We start from the raw sequence: 22,425 nt of genomic DNA, 5'->3' as shown, positions 1-22,425 counted from the left end.
ACCTCATTATTGGGCTCTGCTACTGTTTACTCCTAAGCAGACTAATCCCTCTGCCCAGCTGACCCTGGGGAGGATACTGGTGTTGCTGCATGTCTGGGCGGCGACGAGGACCACCAGGAGGGTTTGGGTGTGCACTTCCACTCAGCCTGGCTGTGCAGAGGCTTTCTTCCTATTTGGCCATCCAGCTATCTGTATTGTGAAGACAGAGCCCCAGGCCCCTGTCGAAATAGTTACTTTAACCATTCACTGTTTGCAAGACAAATTAGTGATTTTATGAGCTAGTGGTAAGTCTTTACCCACAGGCAGCAGAAGGGCTGTAAAGAGCCCATTGATTAACCGAGTATTTTTTTATTGTTGAATAGACTGGTTAGAACTAATTCCCCAGTAAGAGAAGGTAGCTGTGAATAGGCTGGTGCTGGCGGCAGTGGGGACCACAGGGCTCTGCTGGATGCAGTTCCTGCAAGGTGCAAAGAGGTTGATCTTGTTCAAAGTAAACAGAAATCTGTAGTATGAGCCTTCCCTGGGTGCGAGGTCTCTGCTTGTGGAGAAGGGGGACTCTCCCTTCAAGAGCCAACTGAAAATTCCATCCGGTTTATTTCACAAATCAAAAGGAGTTGGTCAGATGTTAGCCCATTTGCCCTGCAAATGTTATGTCCCTGCTCTCAAAATAACACCACCACATTGTAAGCAGCAAAGTCAAATATTTAGAGCAGAGCCCTGCAGTTGGGACTGTTGCTGTCTGTATGCAGCTGGCTCACTTACTTTCTGTGCCATATAGAGGAGAAATAACTTCTTTCAGTGCTTCAGTTTTCCCCTTGGAGTTATAGCTACCACCTCACCTTCAGAACATGCTTAGAGCTCTTGGGATGGACATTAGGGAGGTTAAGAGCCTTATTACAGAGGTTAAGTGTCTTGGCTGGGGAGTGGTGTGCAGCACAGACCAGAATGGATGCCTCTGTCACCTCTGCACAATATCTGCCTCTTTCTTTGCACCTTCTCTTTGCCAGTGTTCTAGGTTCTGAAGGACAAATTGTTGGGAAAAGACCAGTAGATCAAGGAGCAAGTGATATGCTCCTGTCTCATTTATTTTTTTTTTAGTGGAAGAATATATGCAGGAGAGAGAACTAAATATAGCTCCTTGATATTATAGTGCCTGGAACTGATACCTGGGGAGTGCTGACGTTTAAATAGTGCTTTTCCTATTCGTGCCATGCTTATCCCCTTTGTGGGAGAGATCTTCAGATGTTCACGGGGAGGAGGCTAAGAGGTGAAGTTCTGGGTATTTTGCTGTCATGATTTTACTGCTGACTAGAGTCTGCATGTAACTGAATGGACACAACCCAGCAGAAATGACCTAGTTAGCTGGGGCCCTGAGGAAAAATTAGTCCTTGTTTGCCTGAACAACTCCTTCATAAGGATACGGAGATCCTTGAAGGCACAAGTGTAGTAGCACTTTTTTGATCCAGATCTTTAATCTTTCAAACTCCATCTTTTAATGCTTCTTTCCCTTCTTCACATCAGGGCTGCTGCTTTAGTCTGGGTCCCTAACTCCATGTCAAAGGGTCATTTAAGCAGTACCTGTATGCTGGTTTCTGCTTCCTTGAAGCTGAACTCTGCTTTTTGGGCATGAAAATGTGTGAATTGTATTTCAGTCCATCTGAAGTCTCTTACTTGCAGAAGGTACTAGGTTCTCAATAAGAATCCAGCCATGCCATATCTTCAGTGCCACTCATACAGGGGTTTGAAACCAGTTTGTACAGGCTTAATGTTCTTCTTCATTGGTGCCACTGTTGTTGTCATTCTTGCATGCCTTTGGCACAGGCACTGTTCCCAAATCGGATTCTCTTGTACTGAAATGTGAATGTTTTTCAGCTCTGTGCATGCCCATTTGCAACAGTATGGCAGTAGTGATCACTGGGGTCAGAGCAAGAATTCATTTAGCCCAGAAGTGTCTTTTGATGAAAGCAGATGCTTTGGAAGAAGTTTAAGAAACTAAATTAGCAGTGGTCTTCTCCTGATATACCTTTGTGGTTTCTGGTAGTCACTGTTTTAAGGACTTTCTGACCTGATACTGCATCCAGATCATGGTGGTGCATTTTCTTTGGACATCTCCAGTCTTTTTTTTTTTTTTTTAATCCACTTACATTTTTTAACTCCACATTATCCAGTGATAACAAGTCCGGTTGTTCAATCATTCAGATGTGGGAAGTACTTTCATTTGTTTTTACACCTATTACTTGAGAATTTCATTCAGCGAATCCTGCTCCTTGTGTTGTGACAAATCGGAAAAAAATTTATTACCTGTTCATGTGGTATTTTACCTCTATAATATATATAATCAGAGATGTCTTTTCCAAGCTGAAGAATTCTATTCCATGCCTAACAGTTCTTTTCCCACCTTGTGCACCTACTTGACCAGCTGCTCTGATTTGCAGTGATCATACACATCTTATGGGTCAGCCATGAGATACATTCACCCTCAGGTCTTGCTACCTGCACATGTTCTGTTGTGTGTGTGCCCATCTTTGTGAACACCTGCATGTTTAATTTCATGCTTTCAAACACCGACATGTTTGTAGCTTCCCTATGTGAACAGTTGTAGGAACATGTCACGTGCAATGTCAGAATGCTGTTTCTGCTACGGGGGAAAGGAAATACTAGGGTTTGATCACTATTTCTGCCCATAGATATTGGGGTAAATGACTTTTTGGCTTCTAGCTCGTGCTCTTATTCCTTTGGTTGCTCAGAGTAGGTGCCACTCACCCTTGACTTACTGCCCCCGATAATGACAAAACCTATCCTGGAATTACATAGCAGAGGAAGCAAAGGGGATGGAAAAGAGGAGCTAGCACAGCTGTTGTGTGTAATTGGATTGGAAGGAGGCCTCCGGCTACAATAACAAAACTACACTCCCGGCTGGCCTCACCGCGGGGCCTGCGAGGAGCCCCTTGGCTGTTGTGCATATCATGGTTGAATTGAACAAAAATGACTGATCCCCAGCCTGTGCTACTGCCTTGCCCAGTTAGAAAAAAACAGGCACCATGTATGCCAGCAGCCAGGGAATCAGGTCATCCTCTTGGCAAAACTGACCTGTCTAAGCAGGTAAAAGATCTGAACTGGGCCTCAGAATGATTTTTCCTCGTCATTCATTCTTCACATCTCTCCAGACAAGGATTTTGCTCCTTTCTCCAAGTCCTATCCTTTGGCCCTGCTGGATTGCCCTCATTTTGGTACATGGGGACTCTAAGGGAGTGTTCCTTGGTCTGTGGGTTATAGAAAGACTCGAGATCCCTGTTTTAAGAAGGAGCACATGGGAAATGAAGGACTTGTCAGCTCTCCTCCCGAACTAGAAAAGGGAACGGCTGATGGAGCTGGGGAGGAGGCTCAGAGGAGAAAAAAAGCCTGTTTTTTAAGGAATTAATAGTTTTAGGAAGTTAGGAAAGGAGGTGTAAATAACAGACTCCATTACTCATAAGAGTGCTCTTCTCTATAGTAGATGTAATTTCATTTTTGTAAGAATCCCTGGTTTGCATGATTTCTTTCTTCAGCTCTGCCATAAAGGATTTGCATGTATATCTGTGTATCCTGGACCAGAGGGCATGATGTCCTGCCTTGGGCATTGGAGCTGCCCTGTTATTGTTTGAAGGGGTCGTGGAGCCTGATTCCCAGGAAAGGATCCTCTGTGGGCAGGCCTGTCCTGGGGAGAGCTGGGCTGCTGCCGCTGCCTGGCAGTCTCTCTTCTCATTCATTAACAGCTTTTTGGCTAATCATCTGGCAGCATCATTAAAAGGAAAATACTGAGGCTGCCTGCCTCAACAGAGCAATTCAGCAGTGCATGCACACCCACGCACACATGCACACCCCCAGAGCACGGGCCCACTAACACAGGACAAGCTATAATTAACTAGATGAAGGAGTCCATCTTCCTTTGTTGCAGCAATCAGTTGTCACTCTCAGCTGTGCTTTGTACTCTCCCCACCTTCTTAGGTTTTGTGGCTTTATTTTTCCATTTTAAACACTTAAGTACCCAAATGTGGTGCTGGGGGGGGTGAGGATCAAACTGCCTCCAAGGTTTCCTTCATTTTCTCCTCCACCCTGAAAATTACTCCTGGAAAATCCTTAAAGATGAGGACTGCTGTTTAACTACATTGCTCTTTCCTATCATTGTACTCTGAGGTACTTTTAAAAATGCCCTAGCTTCATAAGAAATCCAGTGTTGTCCCTTGGTACTTCATACAATTAAAGCCACTTAATTTTACTATTTTGATACAGAAAGCAGATTGTTCACAGTTTTTTTTAAAAAATGTAGTTCTTTGGAATGTTACTTTGAAATCAAGGGAGATTAATACTAACCTTTAAGAAAATAATACTGATTTGGTAGTAGGTTAAAGAAATACCAAAAGAACTTCCAGACCTAAATAGGAAGAGTCAGTTGTGGCAGGCATAAATCATGGCCAGAGAGCAGAGTTTACATGTCTGTCTGCCCTCAGCAACGGACATATTATTTTAATAACAAACCAATGTTCTGAAGAAGCAGACCACTTTCTCTTCTCATTACTGCTGAAAGTCTGAAGAAGCTGGGGCTCCAGAGGCTAAGCACAAACAGATGCTTATTATTATCATCTCAAAACCCTGTTGAGGGCCTTCTTCCGAAGCCATGTGATTGTCCTCACTGTCACTCTCGTCTGAAGTTCAGAAATAGCAAGTCACCAGATTCCTGACTTTGACATAATTTTTTTTTGCAGGCAGATAAGCTATTTATCCTGAGGTTTTCCTAAACTTTTTCCAGTGCGCTTGCTACCCACCGTTTCTGTTGGGCAGCAGTTGTGCCCAGCCAGTAGACTGTTAGAAGAATGACTAGATTGGCTGAGAAAAAGCACACAATCCCTTGACCATTGTGGCTCATGCAGGTTTGTGTCAACCTTTTCCCAGTTCTACACTGGCTGGGTTTGCAGCCCTGGGGCTTTAATCAGGGTTTCTTGTTGAACAAATGTAAGATTGAAAGGAAAGCATGTTTAACCTGGATGTAGGTGGAAACTCAGATCCTCTTACAGGATTTCCCTGGAATGGGATGGCTATTGGCACAAACAGTGGTTGTATATGTGAATAACATGCTTTGGGGCCTGATGAATTTATTTGGTGTCCTGAGCCTGCTGAAAGCTTTGCTGGCCTTTATGGTTGATGCCCAAATAGTGTGGTGATAGGTGTCCCCCCTGTTCTGGCAAAATCTAGTCTAGTTTGCAGGTCTGAACAATTCTCACACCTCTTGCATTGCTTTGTTGGATGCCTTCTTATTTTATCTTAGTCCAACAGCAGGTGCTGCCCCATGCCACCTTGGGATGACTTTGATTTTTATGATTTGAAAACTTAGTGTCTTGTCATGTCTTGAAACTGATGTAAAGGTGAGACAATGATGTCAGTTCATGTTTTCCATGTTGCTTTTACCGTGACTAATTTGGGGCCTTTGTTACAAATGCTGCAAATGTCACAGATTTTAGATCTGAGTGGTTGAAGGTTTTGGTTGTTAATGACATTTTGTTAGAGATAGATACACTCATTTTCACTCCTACTTTAAATTGCAAGGGAGGAAAATCTTCAGATGAGAAAAGCTGATATGTTATTGCATTATTTATATTATTCTATCTAATAATGAATCTGGAATTCTGTTAGTGTTCTCTTTGTTAAAATAAGGGTCTGTGTCAATGGACAGCTTAAAAGATAATACTGGTTTTTTGCTATATCTCCAAGTCCACCCTCCTTTTTTCTCCTGTTTTAAAAGGGAAAAAGTAGCATTTTGGAGAAGGACATTATTTTTCATTAATCTACCTACTTCCATTGTCCAGTTAGGACTAGGAGATCAAGAGATACATACAATACCACAGCTGCTGTTGTATTTCACGTTTGTCAGGAAGCAGAAAGAGCATTTCTTAGGGAAACTGTCTTTTGCAGGCATTTGAACCAAGGCCAAACCAGGGGCCAGAATGGTGGGTACAGCTGGGGGGTGCACTCCCTCCTGGACTGCACGTGAAGGGTTTTGTGCTGTGCCAGGCTGATGTGCCTGTGCACAGCGTTGGTCTTCTGGAGGTAAGGACAAAAGAAGCGTTGATATTCCTGGCATTTTGAGGTTTTATAGCTCCTCTGTAGCTGGTGGAGAGAGAAGGGGTCTCCTTACAGTGTGATTCAGGGTGTCTAACGCAGGCTCTTGCTTTGAACCCTCTCTGGAGGTTTCTCTTTGTCAGTGTCCTGTCTCCCCAAGTGGACAAGGCCCCTGCCATCCCTGGCAGCTGCACCCGTTGGAGCTGTGCCTCTTAGCTATGGCTTTCCTTCCCCGTGATGTAGAAGGGCTGAGGGCTTGGGAGCTCTGTCTTGGCTCTGGGTGTGATGTCCTCTCCCTGTTTGGCCAGCTTCAGCTGCATATCATACTGCCACCTTCTTGCTTTTTCTCCTTTTTCACCATTACGACAGGGTGTCTGTGCTTTGTAGGTCCTAACAACTGTACTTCTGTCTTCTCATCTCTTACAGTGCCCTTTAGAGTGACTTTCAAGTGCCCATTTGGTCAGACCTAAGTTTTGCCTATCAAGAATGATGGGGTCAGCGGCCATAAATACAGAGACAAATTAAACCCACTCTACTAGCAGAGCAAAATGATTCAGTTAAATTATGTCTTCTAATTTAGACCAGAAATACGTCCTACAGTATCAAATCTGCTATGTTTATTTATAGCTAAAAACCCGAAAATAATCTAAACCTATGTTGTGTTTCTGATTATTTTTCTAAAGCCACAATAATCTTCAAGAACATTAAGATATCTGCATTCCTTAGACTGTACAATTATTAATCCCCTTATCTGGCTTGGAGTTCTCTGTGGGTGAACATATTCTTGGGATGATCTGGATTTTAGATTTCTCCAGCAGACGCAAAGAAAAAATATAACAGAGAGAGAAACAAATTCAAACTCAGCATGCTGCTTGTTGAAAAATCTCATTCTAATAAATTCATTTGCCCTCTCAGTCTCCATGAAATTAAAAAAATCACAGCCCTGTTTGATTAATAAACTGACTTAAGATAGGGGGTGTGGGGTGTGAGGGTGTGTGTATGCGTGTATCAAAATCGCTGGCATACTAAGTGCTGTGAGAGGTAGGAGATGTGGAGAACGAATCAAGCATAGTCAGGGAACCAAGTCCGAAAGGGGTCACTCATGGCGTGAGTGGGTAGGACTTGATTTTTGTTATGTTAGTTCTGTGATATCATGTGTCACAAAACTAACTAATGCATCAGTTGATGCTTAATGGGTTGGGCATGAATATATATACAGTAGTATCTAAATAATAATCTGTATGAGTACTTTTGTACAACAAACATATTTGAAATTTGGGGCTAGAAATGGATTTTATTTGAAACAAAACAAGGTTTATGCCAGAAAGAGCTATCAGACAGAGGCTGGAGCAGCCCAAGTGACCACCCCATCTACAGAGCTGATGGTGACTGTCACTGCTGAGGGGACCTGCTCTGCTTTCTGGCTTCACCTTGTATTACAAGACCAAAGAGTAGCTTTAGCTATAGAGCCATAAAGGAGCACGCTGTCCTCAGAAGTCAAATCTCCAGTTCTTCCCAGAGCGGAAATGGAGTAATATTCAAAATAGGTTACTGATAATGGTTTTAGTTCTTGCCAGGTCTGGTGTACTGGTGTCTAATTAGTATGTGTGAGCAGTGTTGGTCGACTCCTAAAAATGCATGCTGAAGCCACAGTGTTCAAGAATGAGGATAGCTTTGTTTGTGTATGCATTTAGTCCAGATATTTCGACTGAAGCAAATGTGGTGAGATCATGGCCTCCCTTTCACTGACCATTATAGTCTTGAACTTTAAATCTTGAGCTGAGGAGAAGTTATTTCTGTAGCTCTGCAGAGGAGCAAATGCTCCCGGCAGAACCCCTTTGCAGACATTGGCTTTCCTACCCATTTAGCCATACTGGTGTGTAGTGCCTCTGGAGTCGCTCCCCAGAAGGAACCTCAAACACTGTTCTGCAATTACAAGCAGGTTTATTCTACCTGTGACAGATGCTTTCCTGCTCAGTGTGGAAAGCAGCACCTGCATATGTCTGTGCCCCGTGTGCTACACCCATACTTGATCTAGTTCAAGTATGCGAGCTCCAATCCTGAGAGGTATTGGACTGCAAGGAGTGTGCATGGGTATTGCTTTTTCTGTTTTGTTCTTTTTTTCTTACTCTCTCTCTCTCTTTCTCTCTCTCAAAGGCCTCTCACACCTGATGATGGGTGAACAAGGTAAGTCCTTTGACTTTCTCTTTGTTTCAGTCACTGATCATGAAAAAGCTTTGTCCCTGCTGCTTTTCTGAGCTGGGCTTTGCATGACAAAAGCAACTAAGTCTACTGGGTGCCAGTCAAGCCATTTGCATTTTTGCCTCTGTGTCCCATGAGACATGGCTACTTGTCAGCCTGGGACTCGGGTGCCCAGGAGGGAGCATGAATTGATTCCATGGACAGTAAAAGAGGTACGCTTCCCCTTTCCGTGCAGCCCACCAACTATTTTAGCTTGCCATTTCTTTCTTGTTGTTCCCGCTGTAATAACTCCCACTTCAGCCTAGCAAATGTAGACCTTGATGTTGGTCTTTAAAGAGTCCAATTATTACAAAAAATATGTTAATAGCCCTCATGGCATGATCCTAACTCATTATGAATCCTGAGGAAAATTGCATATAATGACCTGTATGTCCTGTGTCTGCAATTTAAAATGTTCAAATATGCACAGAGCAAAATGGTTGAGAAAAAGAACAGGGCTAACCTCAGGTTGGGCTACAAATGGGCTCTAGGCCTGTATCAGAGTTCACATTTAATATCTCAGCCTAGGCTGTGTTACAGGTCCATTGGCTGTGACAAGATAGGATCATTAGTCCCATTTTGCCCTGGGTGTGGAGCCCCCACGAGGGGGCTGGAGCAAGAAGCTGGTGAGAAGAGACAAGGTGAGGAGAGGGATGATTCTGTTTTCCTCTGACAGTGTCAGCATCTTGCTGACATGGGTACGCAGGGAGGAGTTAGCAGTGCTGGTGATGCATTCTAGTCTTGCGAATCAGGAGTGAAATGGTTTGAAGGCTTAATACAAGGTGAGTGCCCATGGTGCACTGGGAAGACCCGACCAACTGTTTTGTCTGTGGGGAGAAAATGTGAGTTTTTACTTCAAAGCCCGATGAGGCTTTCCTAGACTAGATGTACACAATAGTGTTATTGTCATTAAGTGAACACTGAGGTTAGACAGTCCAAAGAGTCAGTAAGGTAGAACGTAGTCCCTGTGAAGGCTCAAGAGTAATTAGGTGCTTGAATCAAAGAGACATAGTTTCTGTGTATCTCAGTGAAATGCAGAGAGGCTTAGGACCTTAGGTTCAAGGCAGACCACAGAATCACAGACTGGTCAGGGTTGGAAGGGACCTCTGGAGATCATCTAGTCCAACCCCTGCTCAAGCAGGTTCTCCTAGAGCAAGTTGCACACAGTTGTGTCCAGGTGGGTTTTGAATGTCTCCAGAGAAGGAGCCTCCACAGCCTCTCTGGGCAGCTTGTCCCAGTGCTCTGCCATCCTCAGAGCACAGAAGTCTTTCCTCATCCTCAGACGGAACCTCCTGTGCTGCAGTTTGTGCCCGTTGCCCCTTGTCCTGTCGCTGGGCACCGCTGAAAAGAGCCTGGCCCCATCCTCTCAGTCTTTTCTTCTCCAGGCTGAACAGGCCCAGCTCCCTCAGCCTTTCCTTGTAACACAGACACTCCAGTCCCCTCATTGCCTTCGTAGCACTTTGTCGGACCCTCTCCAGTAGCTCCCTGTCTCTCTGAAACTGGGGAGCCCGGCACTGGACACAGCACTCCGGATGCACCTCCCCAGGGCAGAGCAGAGGGGCAGGATCACCTCCCTCGACCTGCTGGCCACGGTCCTCCTAATGCCCCCCAGGGTCCCACTGGCCTTCTTGGCCACCAGGGCACACTGCTGGCTCCTGGGCAACTTGCTGCCCACCAGAGCTCCCACGTCCTTTTCTGCAGAGCTGCCTCCCAGCCGGTCCCCCCCAGCCCGTACTGGTGCACATGGTTGTTCCTCCCCAGGGGCAGGACCTTACACTTGCCCCTGCTGAACTCCATCAGGTCCCTCTCCGCCCAGCTCTCCAGCCTGCCCAGGTCTCGCTGGATGGCAGCGCAGCCTCTGGGGTACCAGCCACTGCTCCCGGTTTTGTATCATCGACAACCTTGCTGAGAGTGCACCTGTCCTTTCATCCAGGTCATTGATGAATAAGTTGAACAAGGATGGACCCAGTACTGACCCTTGGGGAGCATCACTAGCTGCAGGCCTCCACTGATCACAACCCTCTGAGCTCTGCCATTCAGCTGGTTTTTGATCCACCTCATCATCCCCTCATCTAACCCACGCTTCCTGAACTTACCTGTGAGGACTTTAAGGGAGACATTGTCAGAAGCCTTGCTGAGGTCAAGGTAGCCAACATCCACTGCTCTCCGATGTACCCAGCCAGTCATTCCATCATGCAAGGCTATTAGGTTGGTCAGGCATGATTTCCCCTTGGTGAATTCATGTTGACTGCTCCTGGTAACCTCCACATGCTTAGAGATGACATCCAGGATGAGCTTCCATCACTTTTCCAGGGGTGGAGGTGAGGCTGACCAGCCTGTAGTTTCCTGGGTCCTCCTCCTTGCCCTTTTTGAAAACTGGAATGACAGTGGCTTTCCTCCAATCTCCAAGCACCTCTCCAGTTCTCTATGACCTTTCAAAGATGATGGAGAGCAGCTTAGCAATAACATCTGCCAGTTCCCTCAGCATTTGGGGGTGCATCCTATCAGGGCCCAGGGGTTTGTGGGTGTTAAGTTTGCTTAAATGATCTCAAACCCATTCCTCCTCAAACAATGGAAAATCTTCCTTTCTCCAGACTCTCTCTTGCCTTCAGGGTCCAGCATTCCTGAGGGCCAGCCTTGGCAGTGATGAGTGAAGCAAAGAAGGCATTCAGTAACTCTGCCTTCTCTGTGTCCTTTGTCACCAGGACACCCATCTTATTCAGCAGTGGACCCACATTTTCCCTAGTCATCCTTTTGCTATTGATGTACTTGAAGAAGCCTGTCGTCTTGTCCTTGATACCCCTTGCCATTTAATTCCGAATGGACCTTGGCCTTTCTCACCACACCCCTGCATACTCTGACAGTGTTCCTATATTCCTCCCAAGTGGCCTGTCCTTTTTTCCATGTTCTGTAAACTTCCTTTTTCTGTTTGAGTTTTTTGAGAAACTTCTTGGTCATCCATGCAGGTCTCCTGCCCCCTTTGCTTGATTTCTTACTCATGGGGATGCACCTATCTTGAATTTGGAGGAAGTGATGCTTGAATATTAACCAGCTTGCTTGGACACCCCTACCTTCTAGAGCCCTAACACATGGGATTCCTCCAAGTAGGTCCTTGAAGAGGCTAGAGTTAGCTCTCCTGATGTCCAAAGTTGCAATCCTACTTACTGCCCTGCTTCCTCCATGCAGGATCCTGAACTCCACCATCTCAGTGTCACTGCAGCCAAGGCTGCCTCCAGTCTTCGCATCCCTAACCAGTCCTTCTTTGTTTGTGAGTACAAGGTCCAGCAGCACACCTCGCCTTGTTGGCTTCTCCACCAACTCCATCAAAAAGTTATCATCAGTGGTGTGCAGGAACCTCCTGGACCCTGTGCGCCTAGCTGTGTTGTCTTTTCAGCAGGTATCAGGGTGGTTGATGTCCCCCATGAGAACTAGGGCCTGTGATCATGAGGCTACCTCCAATTGTCTGTAGAAGCCCTCATTGCCTACTTCTTCCTGATCAGGTGGCCTATAGTAAACACCCACAACGGTGTCACCCAAGCTAGCCTGCTCCTTAATCCTTACCCATAAGCTCTCCATGGGTTCTTCATCCAACCTAGGCAGAGCTCAAACATTCCAAATGTCTGCTCTGAGGTCATGAAAGGTTAGGAAACAATCAGAAGTGAAGTTGGGGCTCACTCTTCAGTTTCTGTACTGCTTAGCATCCCTTTATGGTAGGAGGGGTAGGAAAACAGGGCTCTTTAAGAGTGTATGTCAAGACCACGGTATTTGGCATGTGGAGTGTCTGGCTAAGCTCTGGGAAGCGTTGAGCTCCTTCTCTATCCCCCTTACTCTTCAGCTGGGGTTGTGGTTTGGAGGTCATGTTGGAGGAGCATCCAGCAGACAGGTCCCTTCAGCATGTCCCGGTTGCTCAGGGTGCAACTGAGTATGGCAAGCCGTTAGTAGAGGAAGGGTGACAGCACGTTGGGGGTGATCAGGACAGTGAACTTTCATGGGCACTTTCAGTCCGTGATTTAGCAATGGATTATAATAACAGATGCAATTGGCCATTGAAGTTACAAGCTGCAACCCGTGAAGACTTGCATGACCTATTCAGGCCTGCATGATTGTCATCACCATTTTCTATACTCCCTTGCCTGGCAAAAAAATGTGAAAACTATTGGCTTCTGGCAACTTTAGCCACCCTTATTTATCCATGACGCATCAGGGAACAGTGGCTTCTCTTTTCTTGCCAACAAATTCACAGATATTCCCTTTTGATAAATATTTACTCTCTATAAAAATATGATGGATATAAAATATGTAAATGTATATATGTGAGTAAATATGCAATGTCAACATTACATACAAATACATTAGCTCTGGTAGGTGAAATGTGTTTAGCAAATATATTACCATGAGATTTATTTTTTTTCTGTCCTACTCTGTTGTTTCCCTTGCTGTTTTGCATTTGATGTGGAATGAGGCATATCACTGGTGTGCTATTGCATGAGGAGGATGCATTTTTCAGTAGAAAATCAAATTAAAGCCAAAGGGCTTAACCAGGCAGTTGGTGGTTGTACTGTCAGTTGTTTAAGCCCTGTTTTGTGCTTTTGTGGTGTCTCTCTCGTTTTTCGCTTGACATTGTGTTTTGTGGGGTTTGGCTGCTACAGAAATATGCTTATTTTCTTGTTTTTCTAAGTATGTCCAGTGACATAATTTTCTGGTTTTTGTGCTTCCTCCTTCTCTTCTCTTTTGCCTCCTCCATGATGGACACCCTTGTTCCTCCTCTTAACTGGACGCACACCTTCCTGTCTGTAGGTAGAAGTAAAGGTAGAGATTGCATTCTTTCTAAGACTTCATTGCTTGTAAAATGTTTGTTTGTCAATGGACAAATTGTGTTTTAATGAATATGGTTCATATTGGAACTTAAGTCTCTTAAGAATCTTTTGTTTTGTATTGGATTACGGAAGAAATATTTATCAAGTACTTTCAAGACACTTTGAGGCCTTCGGAACAGATGTCATTTTCTCCCTGGTCACACTAAGTATGGGCTGCACAGTGTCAGGCTGTCTGTAGCTGGTGGCACTGGCCTGCAAAGGGACTGTCAGCTCAGTCAAAGACAGAGCTAGAGGCCAGTGAGCTGGTACTGCTGGCTCTTTTGCACTGGAGAGGTTGGAGGGATGCCACTGCTGGGAATTTTGGCACTGGTGTTGGTGGAAGGAGGACCTGGGTTTGTCCAGTATCCTTCAATGATGGAGATCTTTTGAGCTATCACTTCTCCCTCCAGCTCTGCTTCCCATCCTCTCTGTTAGTGCAAAGGTGCCTTCCAAAGAGAATTTGAGTTGCAAAAAGCTGCGGAGGAAGCAGAAGTGATCGGCACTGCTAAACAGAGAGGTCCGCTTCCCTTGCAGCTCGGTGCAGCACAGGGCATGCGAGGCTGCTCTGGGGCGCCAGCTTGCTCTTTCCCAGTTCACACCTACTTTAGCATGCAGAGGGCAGTCATCCATCCCTAATCAAAACTGTCAAAAAGGCAAAACGCTGCAAACCTGCTGTGAGTCTCCAGTTGGACTGGAGGGAAGGGTGAAGATTAATTGATAAATTATAAACACTGCTTGGGGAAAATCTATTTCTCTGTCCTATTTTCCAATGAGGCAGAGTAAAAGGTTTTAGTATGCTGAAGCTTACTTCTTTTCAACAAATAATGCTGAAGAATCTGATCTGTTGGTCAGCATGATTTGAACACATTGGAGGATGTTGGTTGTGTTCATGCCAATAAGACATCGGGGGGTGAAATGACTAATTGTACTACTATGAATTTGTGATGATACGAGAGCTCAGAGGGTTTGTTCACAATAACTTTCCTTTGAGGCACGAGCACAAGCACAAGCAGTCTCTGCCCATTGATCGCTCCTCCTGTAATACCTGAATTCTGGGGAGCACAATGGCATATTCAATACTTTCTCTTTGTATGATTCCTCTTTCTGATGTCTTGCCTTCTTCTGACAAGTTTGTATTGTTGGATTCTCTGTGATGGGGTACATCATGTAATCAATATTATTTGTTCTGTTTTGTGGTTGAAAAATTCCAATAATCAATTTCACAGCTTTTCTATCCAAAGTTGTTTGGTGGAGGATAATACATAAGCTGTACTCAAAGCTATATTCTTAGGAAGAGGTGAACATCAGAACATAATAATCACACATATACACTGTAAGATATGCAAGAACCTAAAGCTCTAAGTAGACCATACAAAATGTTCCTCTGCCTCTACACAGCTGCCAGTAATTGAGTTAGCTGATCTATGGCTTAGTGTGCTTTAAGGGTCACTGTAGATCAGGGCAAGTCTTGTATGGTGTGATGTTAACTCTTGTGGCTCCTTCCTTTTCTTTGGTGGCATTTGTGCCGCAGGACTAAGCTGAAAGTGTTTTCCAAAGCAAAACTTCCCGTGGAGCCTATAGGAAGGAGGATCATAATATATAGTCCACAATTAATTCATATGCACTGAAACTTAGTTTATTGAGTGAAAATATTGTTTCACTTCCCAGCCATGTGTAGTTTTTAGCTCTATTTAAAGCAAGTGACTTCATCAGAGACCCATCACTCTGTATGAAAAATGGTATTACCTTCAGAGGGCTCAAGTGGTGTAATTTTGAACCCACATGTGGCCTTCAGCTCACGGAGAAGATGGTACCAGATGCCTCAGTGATTGTACTTGGAAGGTTCATATTTTTGGCATTCTTGTAGTTTATAGTAAAAACTGGCAGCCACTCTGTCTCATGCCACATATGTAGCCAAAGGATGTGATGTAGCTGATGCCATAATACGTCTTCACAATGTATTGCAGTCTGTGGCCTTCATTCATCATCTGAAACAAGTCTTTCGTTAGTTGCTTCCACTGTAGTAAATAGGCTTCTTCTGCATCTATCCTTTTTAAAAAGTTTAGGAGACTTTAATTATTATTTTTTTATAAGTTCCTGGAAAGCTGTAGAAGATGCATTTATAGGTGTTGTGGGGTTATGGCTAGAGTAGTCGCGATACAGAAGAGCACCTGGGTGCCACTTGCATTTTAACCTGAACTGAGTATATATGCATTGTTTGTGGTTTTGTTAGGCATATGGAACTGGTCACAGAGATGAGGTAAATGTATGACGAGCAGGGAGGACTTTTATTTACTTTGGCATGAATTGCTGAATACGACTTCTCTTCTGGAGAGGAATTGACAATTAAGGAACAATTATATTGAGTTTATTTCCTTAACACTCCCCCACAAGTAAATGATACCAAAGGAGATCATAAATATCCAACTCTAATTTGCTATTGAATTGGAGTTAATGTGTAGTCACGTTCGTCCATATAATTTGTTCTCTTGACAGCCTTTGTTAACGAAATGATAATTTGCCTTTTTGCTACCTTCCACCATTCTCTTATATATGTAGTGGGTTTTGTTTTGCCATCACTCTTGGTTTGGGTCTGACTTTTATTAGGTTTGTGCATCCAGAGCTGTATTCCTGGTGGGACTCTGCTGTTTTTGTTGAAGGAAGTCCTGTGCCTTCCTGAAGGCAGTAGCAAAATTCACATTGAATTTAGTGGGCCAAGATTCACCCAAAGAACTGAAAAGTCCCAAATATCCCTTCTGACACAAAGAAGGACAGTGAGGTGTAGCTGATTTCTGGGTGTGCACAGGACACCTCCATAGTGCCTGTGCAGTCTGCAGACTGCTGCTTCTCTAAGGCACTGGGCTCCTTCCCTCTATCAGTAGCAGTGCTCAGGATGGAAAACTTCACAGCTGCACCATCATTTTCCACACGAAACAGGTGTTTTCTCCATTCTCAGAGTGAAGTGAAAGAGTACTCCTGTATTTCACAGGTGGGACATTTTTAAATGAATGTTATGTAGACCAAAGGCTACTGGCATATTCTTCATGTAGTTCTTAGCATTGCACAGTCAGATTACCTCCCTTGGTCCTACCTGCTCTTAACACATATATGTCTTTTAAGTCTTGTAGTGTTCAGCATTGCTCTCGGTGAGCAGTGTAAGAGTGTTATTTCTTTGAATTGTTCAATAATATTGACCAGAGGGTAATGGCACAGAAAAGATGAAATAGAATTTGTGGGCTTGGATAGAAGGAAATGACTGGACCTTACTGATCTGGAAAATAATTTTGAATTCTTTTTCACCAGTAATACCGTTAGGATTTGTATTGCCTTCTATCAGAAATGGTGTGGCCAGCAGGACTAGGGGAGGGATCGTCCCCCTGTGCTCGGCACTGGTGAGGCTGCGCCTTGAACTCTGGGTTCACTTTTGGGTCCCTCGCTGCAAGAGTGACACTGGCATGTGTCCAGAGATGGGCAGTGGGGCTGGGGCACAAGTCTTTAAGAGGAGTGGCTGAGGGAGCTGGGGGGGCTCAGCATGGAGAAGAGGAGGCTCAGGGTGGCCCTGATTGCTCCCTACAGCTGCCTGACAGCCTGCTCTTCTCCCAGACAATAAGCAACAGGACAAGAGGAAATGGCCCCAAGCTGCACCAGGGGAGGTTCAGATTGGGTATTAGGAAAAATTTCTTCACTAAAAGAGTGGGTCAGGCATTGGGACAAGGCTGCCCAGGGAGGTGGTTGTGTCACCATCCCTGGAGGTGTTTAAAAAATGTGTAGATGCGGTGCGTAGGGACATGGTTGGGTGGTGGGGTTGGCAGTGCTGGGTTAACGGTTGGACTTGATGATCTCAAAGGCCTTTACCATCCTAAATGATTCTATGATTCAGAGACATGTGAGTAAGTCCATCTGAGTGGCCAAGAGCTTATGCAAATGTTGAAGTAAAACATCAGTAACAAATTAAGTCATTTGTGCTCTATAATATCTAATTATACAAGGGGAAAAACAACACTACATTAATCTTGCCAGGCTTGGCAGTAATTTTTAAGCTGTGCTTTGCCCTGTAAAATACCTTAATATTAGGGTATTAAATGTAAATATTGTATGATTTTGGTTTGTACACTTGCAGTCCTTTCCTTAATACTTTTAAAATATGTGTGGTATTGGATTTGTTTTCCTTTTGGTGGGAAAAAAATCCTGTATTATTATAAAGATGGTGACTTTCAGTTTTAACTTTCCTGTTTAATGACTGTTTAAACAATAAAGCATTTTATTTTATGGTTAGCTGATACCCAGTCTGTAAAACCTCTTTGATACAATCAAGGCCCCTTGAATGTAGATGTTGTTCTTCTGGAATATTTTTTTGCAGGTGATTTTTTGTTGCTGTTTCACATTTTATGTAGGGAAGAAACAAATATTTTAATGTAATTCTTATAAGTCTAATTAGACGTGATTGATAGTTCATGAATCTCAGATGTAAGATACTGCGTTGCATTTCTGCAAGGCGTTCATCTTGTTTCTTTATGTTCCAGAGGTGGTGACATTTACTGAACTTTGGTGAATGAAGTCCCTTAAATGTTGAGTATCCGCTAACACAAAGGAATAGATGTCTTATAAACATTACTCTTTTTACACCTCTATGTAATACATTTATGAAGGCAGGCAAAGTAGACATTAGATATGATGTTTCTCGTAAATTATTTTTTGTTTGTGCATATGAGCATGTGTATTTACAAATAATGTGTATGCATAAAATATTTAATAATGTGTTAAGTATTTTGTCATTTATAGGTAATTTATTTTTTTTCTTACATGCTTTCTTTCTGCCTTAGTTTAAAACTGTGTCTTTCTAAGGTGTGAATAAACAGCTGATTCTTCATTGGCTTTCATTTTTATGGAGAAGAATGATTCCTGTGAGAGTTAAAGGCATCGTGGTCATGTTGTATGTAAACAGGGGCTAAAATGTTGTCTGCTGTATTGTAGTCTCCCGTTTTCGATGAGGCTCAGGTTTCACCCTGCCCAAGGAGAATGTTTAACTGATACCATTGAAAGGTGCTTTTTTCCCCTTCTATTTTCTTCATTTGAGGCATTCAGTGGTGTGTAGAGATGCAGAGGTAGCGAAATGGGCCATATGCTTTGTAAAAGGCAGACTAATAGCACTTTTGATGGACGTCTGATTTTTAAACTGCTGTATCTTTCATTAAAATTTACATGTAAAGTAAGGGCAAGCACAGTGACATGAAAGCTAATGCAAGTTGCACATCTTGACATAATAACAATCACAAGAAACTGGAGATCCCAGATGGCAGCTTGGCCTTTGCCATCCTTTTAATAAGCTACTAACTGCTAATTATTGCACTCTTATGGGCAAGTTAATTTACTGTTGACTCTTAAAGAGACATTGTGCCTTTTCCTGGCATTTAGGTTTTTCAGTTTAGATTTGAGAGTGTTTTTTCCCTGCAGATTGGAGTCCTTCCAATGGACAGTAACAAAGAGGCAAAGAAGCAAAGAGGGAAATGGCACATAATAAGCAATGTTTTCTTTGATAATAGCAGAATATAGGGTTGTTGGGTTTTCTAGGGCATGGGTTTAGAGCTGAAAAAACCACCAGCATGTATATTAGATCCAGGATTTAGGTTTTGTATTTAAAATAAAGCCCTTACTACAGAGTTCGTTTTATCATTAAAAATAAAAAAAAATTATTTCCCTTAAATAATAGAAGCTTGAGATTCTGAAAATGAGATAAACTAGAAATAGAAAATCGAAGTTACATGTTCACTTCTGTTGTCAGAGATGATTTGAAGGCATAATTTCAACTCACAATTTTGAAAGCTAAAAAATCCACTGTATTTTGGAAAAAAAAACCACCTTCATTTTGCTGTTACTTACCTGGTTGTCATAGTACAGGGAAGGAGCGTTATCTGTAAAACACTCAGTTTTTTAAAGTGATCTTTTTCTTTTCCCAGTTGAAAGAGACATTTGGTAATGAGACCAGTCAGGGAGAAGTTTTGATCTAAGAACCTATTTAGGAGTGAAGGAACAGCTGCAGTTTAAATGGACTCTAATTCTACACAGTTAATGCTGTTTTGTGAATGCATGATTCTCTGTGATAACATTTGGGAGGAGTGATGGTGGGTAATAGCTTGTGGGCTTTATGGTAATGTAGCAAAGTGGTGATAATGCCATCAGGAACTGAAACAGACCCCTGTCACACACATCAGACAGCCCTGCAAAAAAATATATGAAACCCAGTGAAAGAGGGGAGTTTCCTGTTTTAAGGCTCATTGTGGCCTTTTGTGGACTAGAGTGATAACATTATGGTATTGAACAGTCTAGGAAATAGGTGCTGTGTAAGCTGGATCTTGTGCATTAAGAGTAAGCGCTTAGAAACAGCAGCCTTATCTGCAGTGCTTTACCAGGTAGTAAATATTTTGAGTAGAGATTAGTGGATAACATGCTATACAAATGATTGTAAAACTATTACTATGAAGAAGAAGGTCATGCTTTCTCAAATCGTCTGATATAACTCCCCCAGTATTGTCTGTCAGTCATGTCCACTGGCGTGTGATTTCCCCCCACCCGTATTCTGTTTTTTTGATTCTGATTTTGGCAGTGCACCATTGCTAGTGGCTGATCCTCCTGTGACACCAACTACTTTTCATTTATATGGCCATACCTCTTTCATGGAGCTAGAGCTCCTTCTCATGCTGGCTTTCATGTCCACATTTGTTTCAAGAGCCTTGATAGTTCTGAGTGCATGTATCCAACTACATATCGGTACCGATAGGCTATGAAATAAGGGAAAATAATAGAAAATTCCACTACAGAGCAAGGAATCGGGTGTGAATCCAGCACTCAGGGGTTATAGCATATTCATTTGTTTTTGAAGCCTTTTTGTTTTGAAATTTATGTTACAGATGACTTACCCTGCAAGTTGCTGTGCTTAAGGTACTGTGTTCCCTAAGCAGCCAGTGACGCCCACAGAAATTTAAGGTGTTTTGCACCTGGGAGTGTGTTGTGTACCTGCAAGGATAAAGTCCCCAAGTTCTGTTTTAGCAGGATTTTCTGTGAGGTGTTGATCTCCTACTAGATATGCTTTGTATACCAAAAGGTTTGATGTAATGGTATTAAGAGCTGTATTCTTCACTGCACTGCAAGGATTTTATTGTGGTGTGCCTGATATCAAAGCAGAGGAAATGCACTGGTGTAAAAGAAATAGTGCAAGGAAGAATCTGTTCCAACACTAACCTGAGGGATTCTGGATCATTCTCACTCCATGACGGCTTTAGTTCTTCTCTTGTTAAAGTAAAAGACTGCAAAACATTTAATAGAACCGGTCCTTTACCAGCAGTGCTTTGTGAGGAAAGGCTTTAAACAGAACTGGTACTTTGAGAATTTGTGTACACAGTTGTCGCCATTAAAAAAAGTCAGTAGCATTTGCCAAGCAGTACCACACCGTGGTGCCTGAGATATCGCTTTCTCTCCTACAGTAGAGCAAGAAGAATGTATGTAGTATATGTAGGTAAGTGTTTACGATTTGATTCTGTCAATTGCATGCATTTTAATTGAGCTTTTCTCTCAAATCATAGCTTGATTGGGGAACTAACTGCTTATGGGTCAGATTATTTCTAAAGCAAAACATGGTTCCTTTTAATTGACCAAATTCTTTTTACTGAAGACTCTAAAAAAACATTTCAGTATTTTTTTTTAAATCGTGTGGCTCTGTGATTGTTAGTTGTTAGTAGTGGTAACAAAAATGTATAATTTGAGTGTTAAAATAATTGTATTTTAAAAGGAGCTGTGGTCTTATTAGGTATGGTGGAATTGTATTAAGCCAGCATTATAAAGCACACACCTTTATTCCCTCTAATTACTGGTGTATTAATAATGACCTGGTTGATGATGAATGTGCTGATCACCAACTGGGATCAGACAATTACATTTGATTATGTAAAGAGTTAGTTGCTGTAAGCCTTAAATATTAAAACTTGGCTAGAATAAATATCACTGAAGAACCTTTGTCTTTTATATGTGTATTCAGCTGCCAGTTCTCTGAGCAATTCTTGGTTCACTCGGTAATGTTGGGAATCAAACTGTGAACAGTTATTTTCCGGCCCTGTGAATGTTGATAAAAGGATCTTGCATAGCTGTTGGCTTGTCCTGCGAGGGGAGAGCACATTGCTGCATCGCAGCACAGGGATTACAGGCTCGCGCTTAGCTCTGCATTAAAGATGTTGCAAGCTTTTATAAAACCCAGGGCAGCACCTCACATCGCCGTGCATTTGCATTTCCCAGCTCTGACAAAGGGCACACATGTTTCAGGCCCCAGTGCCTTGCAGGACTGGCCAACTCCATCATCCAAATAATATATTTATCTGACCATTTTCAACTACACATTTATTTTGGATAGTCTTACTCCACAGACAGTCTCAATGAAGTCTGTAGGCATATGGGGCAAGCTGCTCTCAACATGTGTTTTTTATCCCTCAGTTTCCCAAATGAATTTTTTCCCCCAGAACTTGTTCAGTTCCTAAATATCCATTGATTTGTCTTTCCTCTGTTGCTAAATTGCTGAAAAGGTGCATCTTTTGTTATTTGCCTCCTGGAATACTGTTATAAAGAACAGTTTCTGGCATTGGTCATTTGCAGTTTGAACAGAATATTAATTTTTGCCACAATGTGACAGACATTTGTGCCAGACTGTGGAAAAATTCTTTTCCTAAAGTTGGAAAAATCAGCATGTACAGGTTATAAGACTCTCTTTAAAAATGACTTGCTGTACTTAATGTACTCAATTTCAGGCTTAGCATTTCAATTTCTCAGTCAATTTTATATTGCTAGATATGATACTCGAGACGTCATTAGTAATTTTTCTTTGCTACATTCTTGTACTTTATTTGCTCTATCTATTGACTCCATCTTTAAAACTTATGTATTTTAAGAGAAATCTGTGGACACTTCATATCCTGCCATGCTGCACTGTGCGTCCATAATGGAATGAACGTATTGTGTAGTGGATGCGCTTATTGTATTGTCAGGTAGGACTTTTTTCTGTTAGTGCCAGTTCCCTTTGACTTCCCAAATACTGATATATTTTTTTTTCTTTGGTTGGAGGGGGAGAGAAGAGTGGAGGGATAATCTCTGATTTTCTTGCTTTTTGTCTCCTAGGGTACTTCTATTTAAACCAGTGTAGTTTTCTTCCTGCTTTTCTCCTTCAGATGTTTGCTATCAATCTGCTGGG

At 42.8% G+C, this 22,425-nt stretch overlaps 1 protein-coding gene across 26 annotated transcripts in view; it reads left to right on the top strand.

Annotated features, from left to right (window-relative positions):
* NRXN3 (neurexin 3) overlaps window positions 1-22,425 on the top strand; it is a 1,019,675-nt gene that overhangs the window by 86,414 nt on the left and 910,836 nt on the right. For 25 of the 26 annotated variants that reach the window (XR_013929432.1, XM_080395252.1, XM_080395242.1 and 22 more), the window contains exon 4: window positions 8,254-8,283. The exons of the other annotated variant lie outside the window; for it this stretch is intronic. Coding sequence is in view for 24 of the 25 variants with exons in the window: in XM_080395252.1 (XP_080251378.1) it covers window positions 8,254-8,283 (30 nt within the window). In the remaining variant the exon portion in view is untranslated. The remainder of the gene's footprint in view (window positions 1-8,253; window positions 8,284-22,425) is intronic. 26 annotated transcript variants of the gene reach the window in all.

Source organism: Falco punctatus (assembly GCF_963210335.1).
Source record: "Falco punctatus genome assembly, chromosome: 7".
In the NCBI taxonomy this organism is placed as follows: Eukaryota; Metazoa; Chordata; class Aves; order Falconiformes; family Falconidae; genus Falco; species Falco punctatus.
The sequence above is the reverse complement of the archived record's forward strand: the minus strand, read 5'-3'. Positions and strand labels throughout refer to the sequence as shown.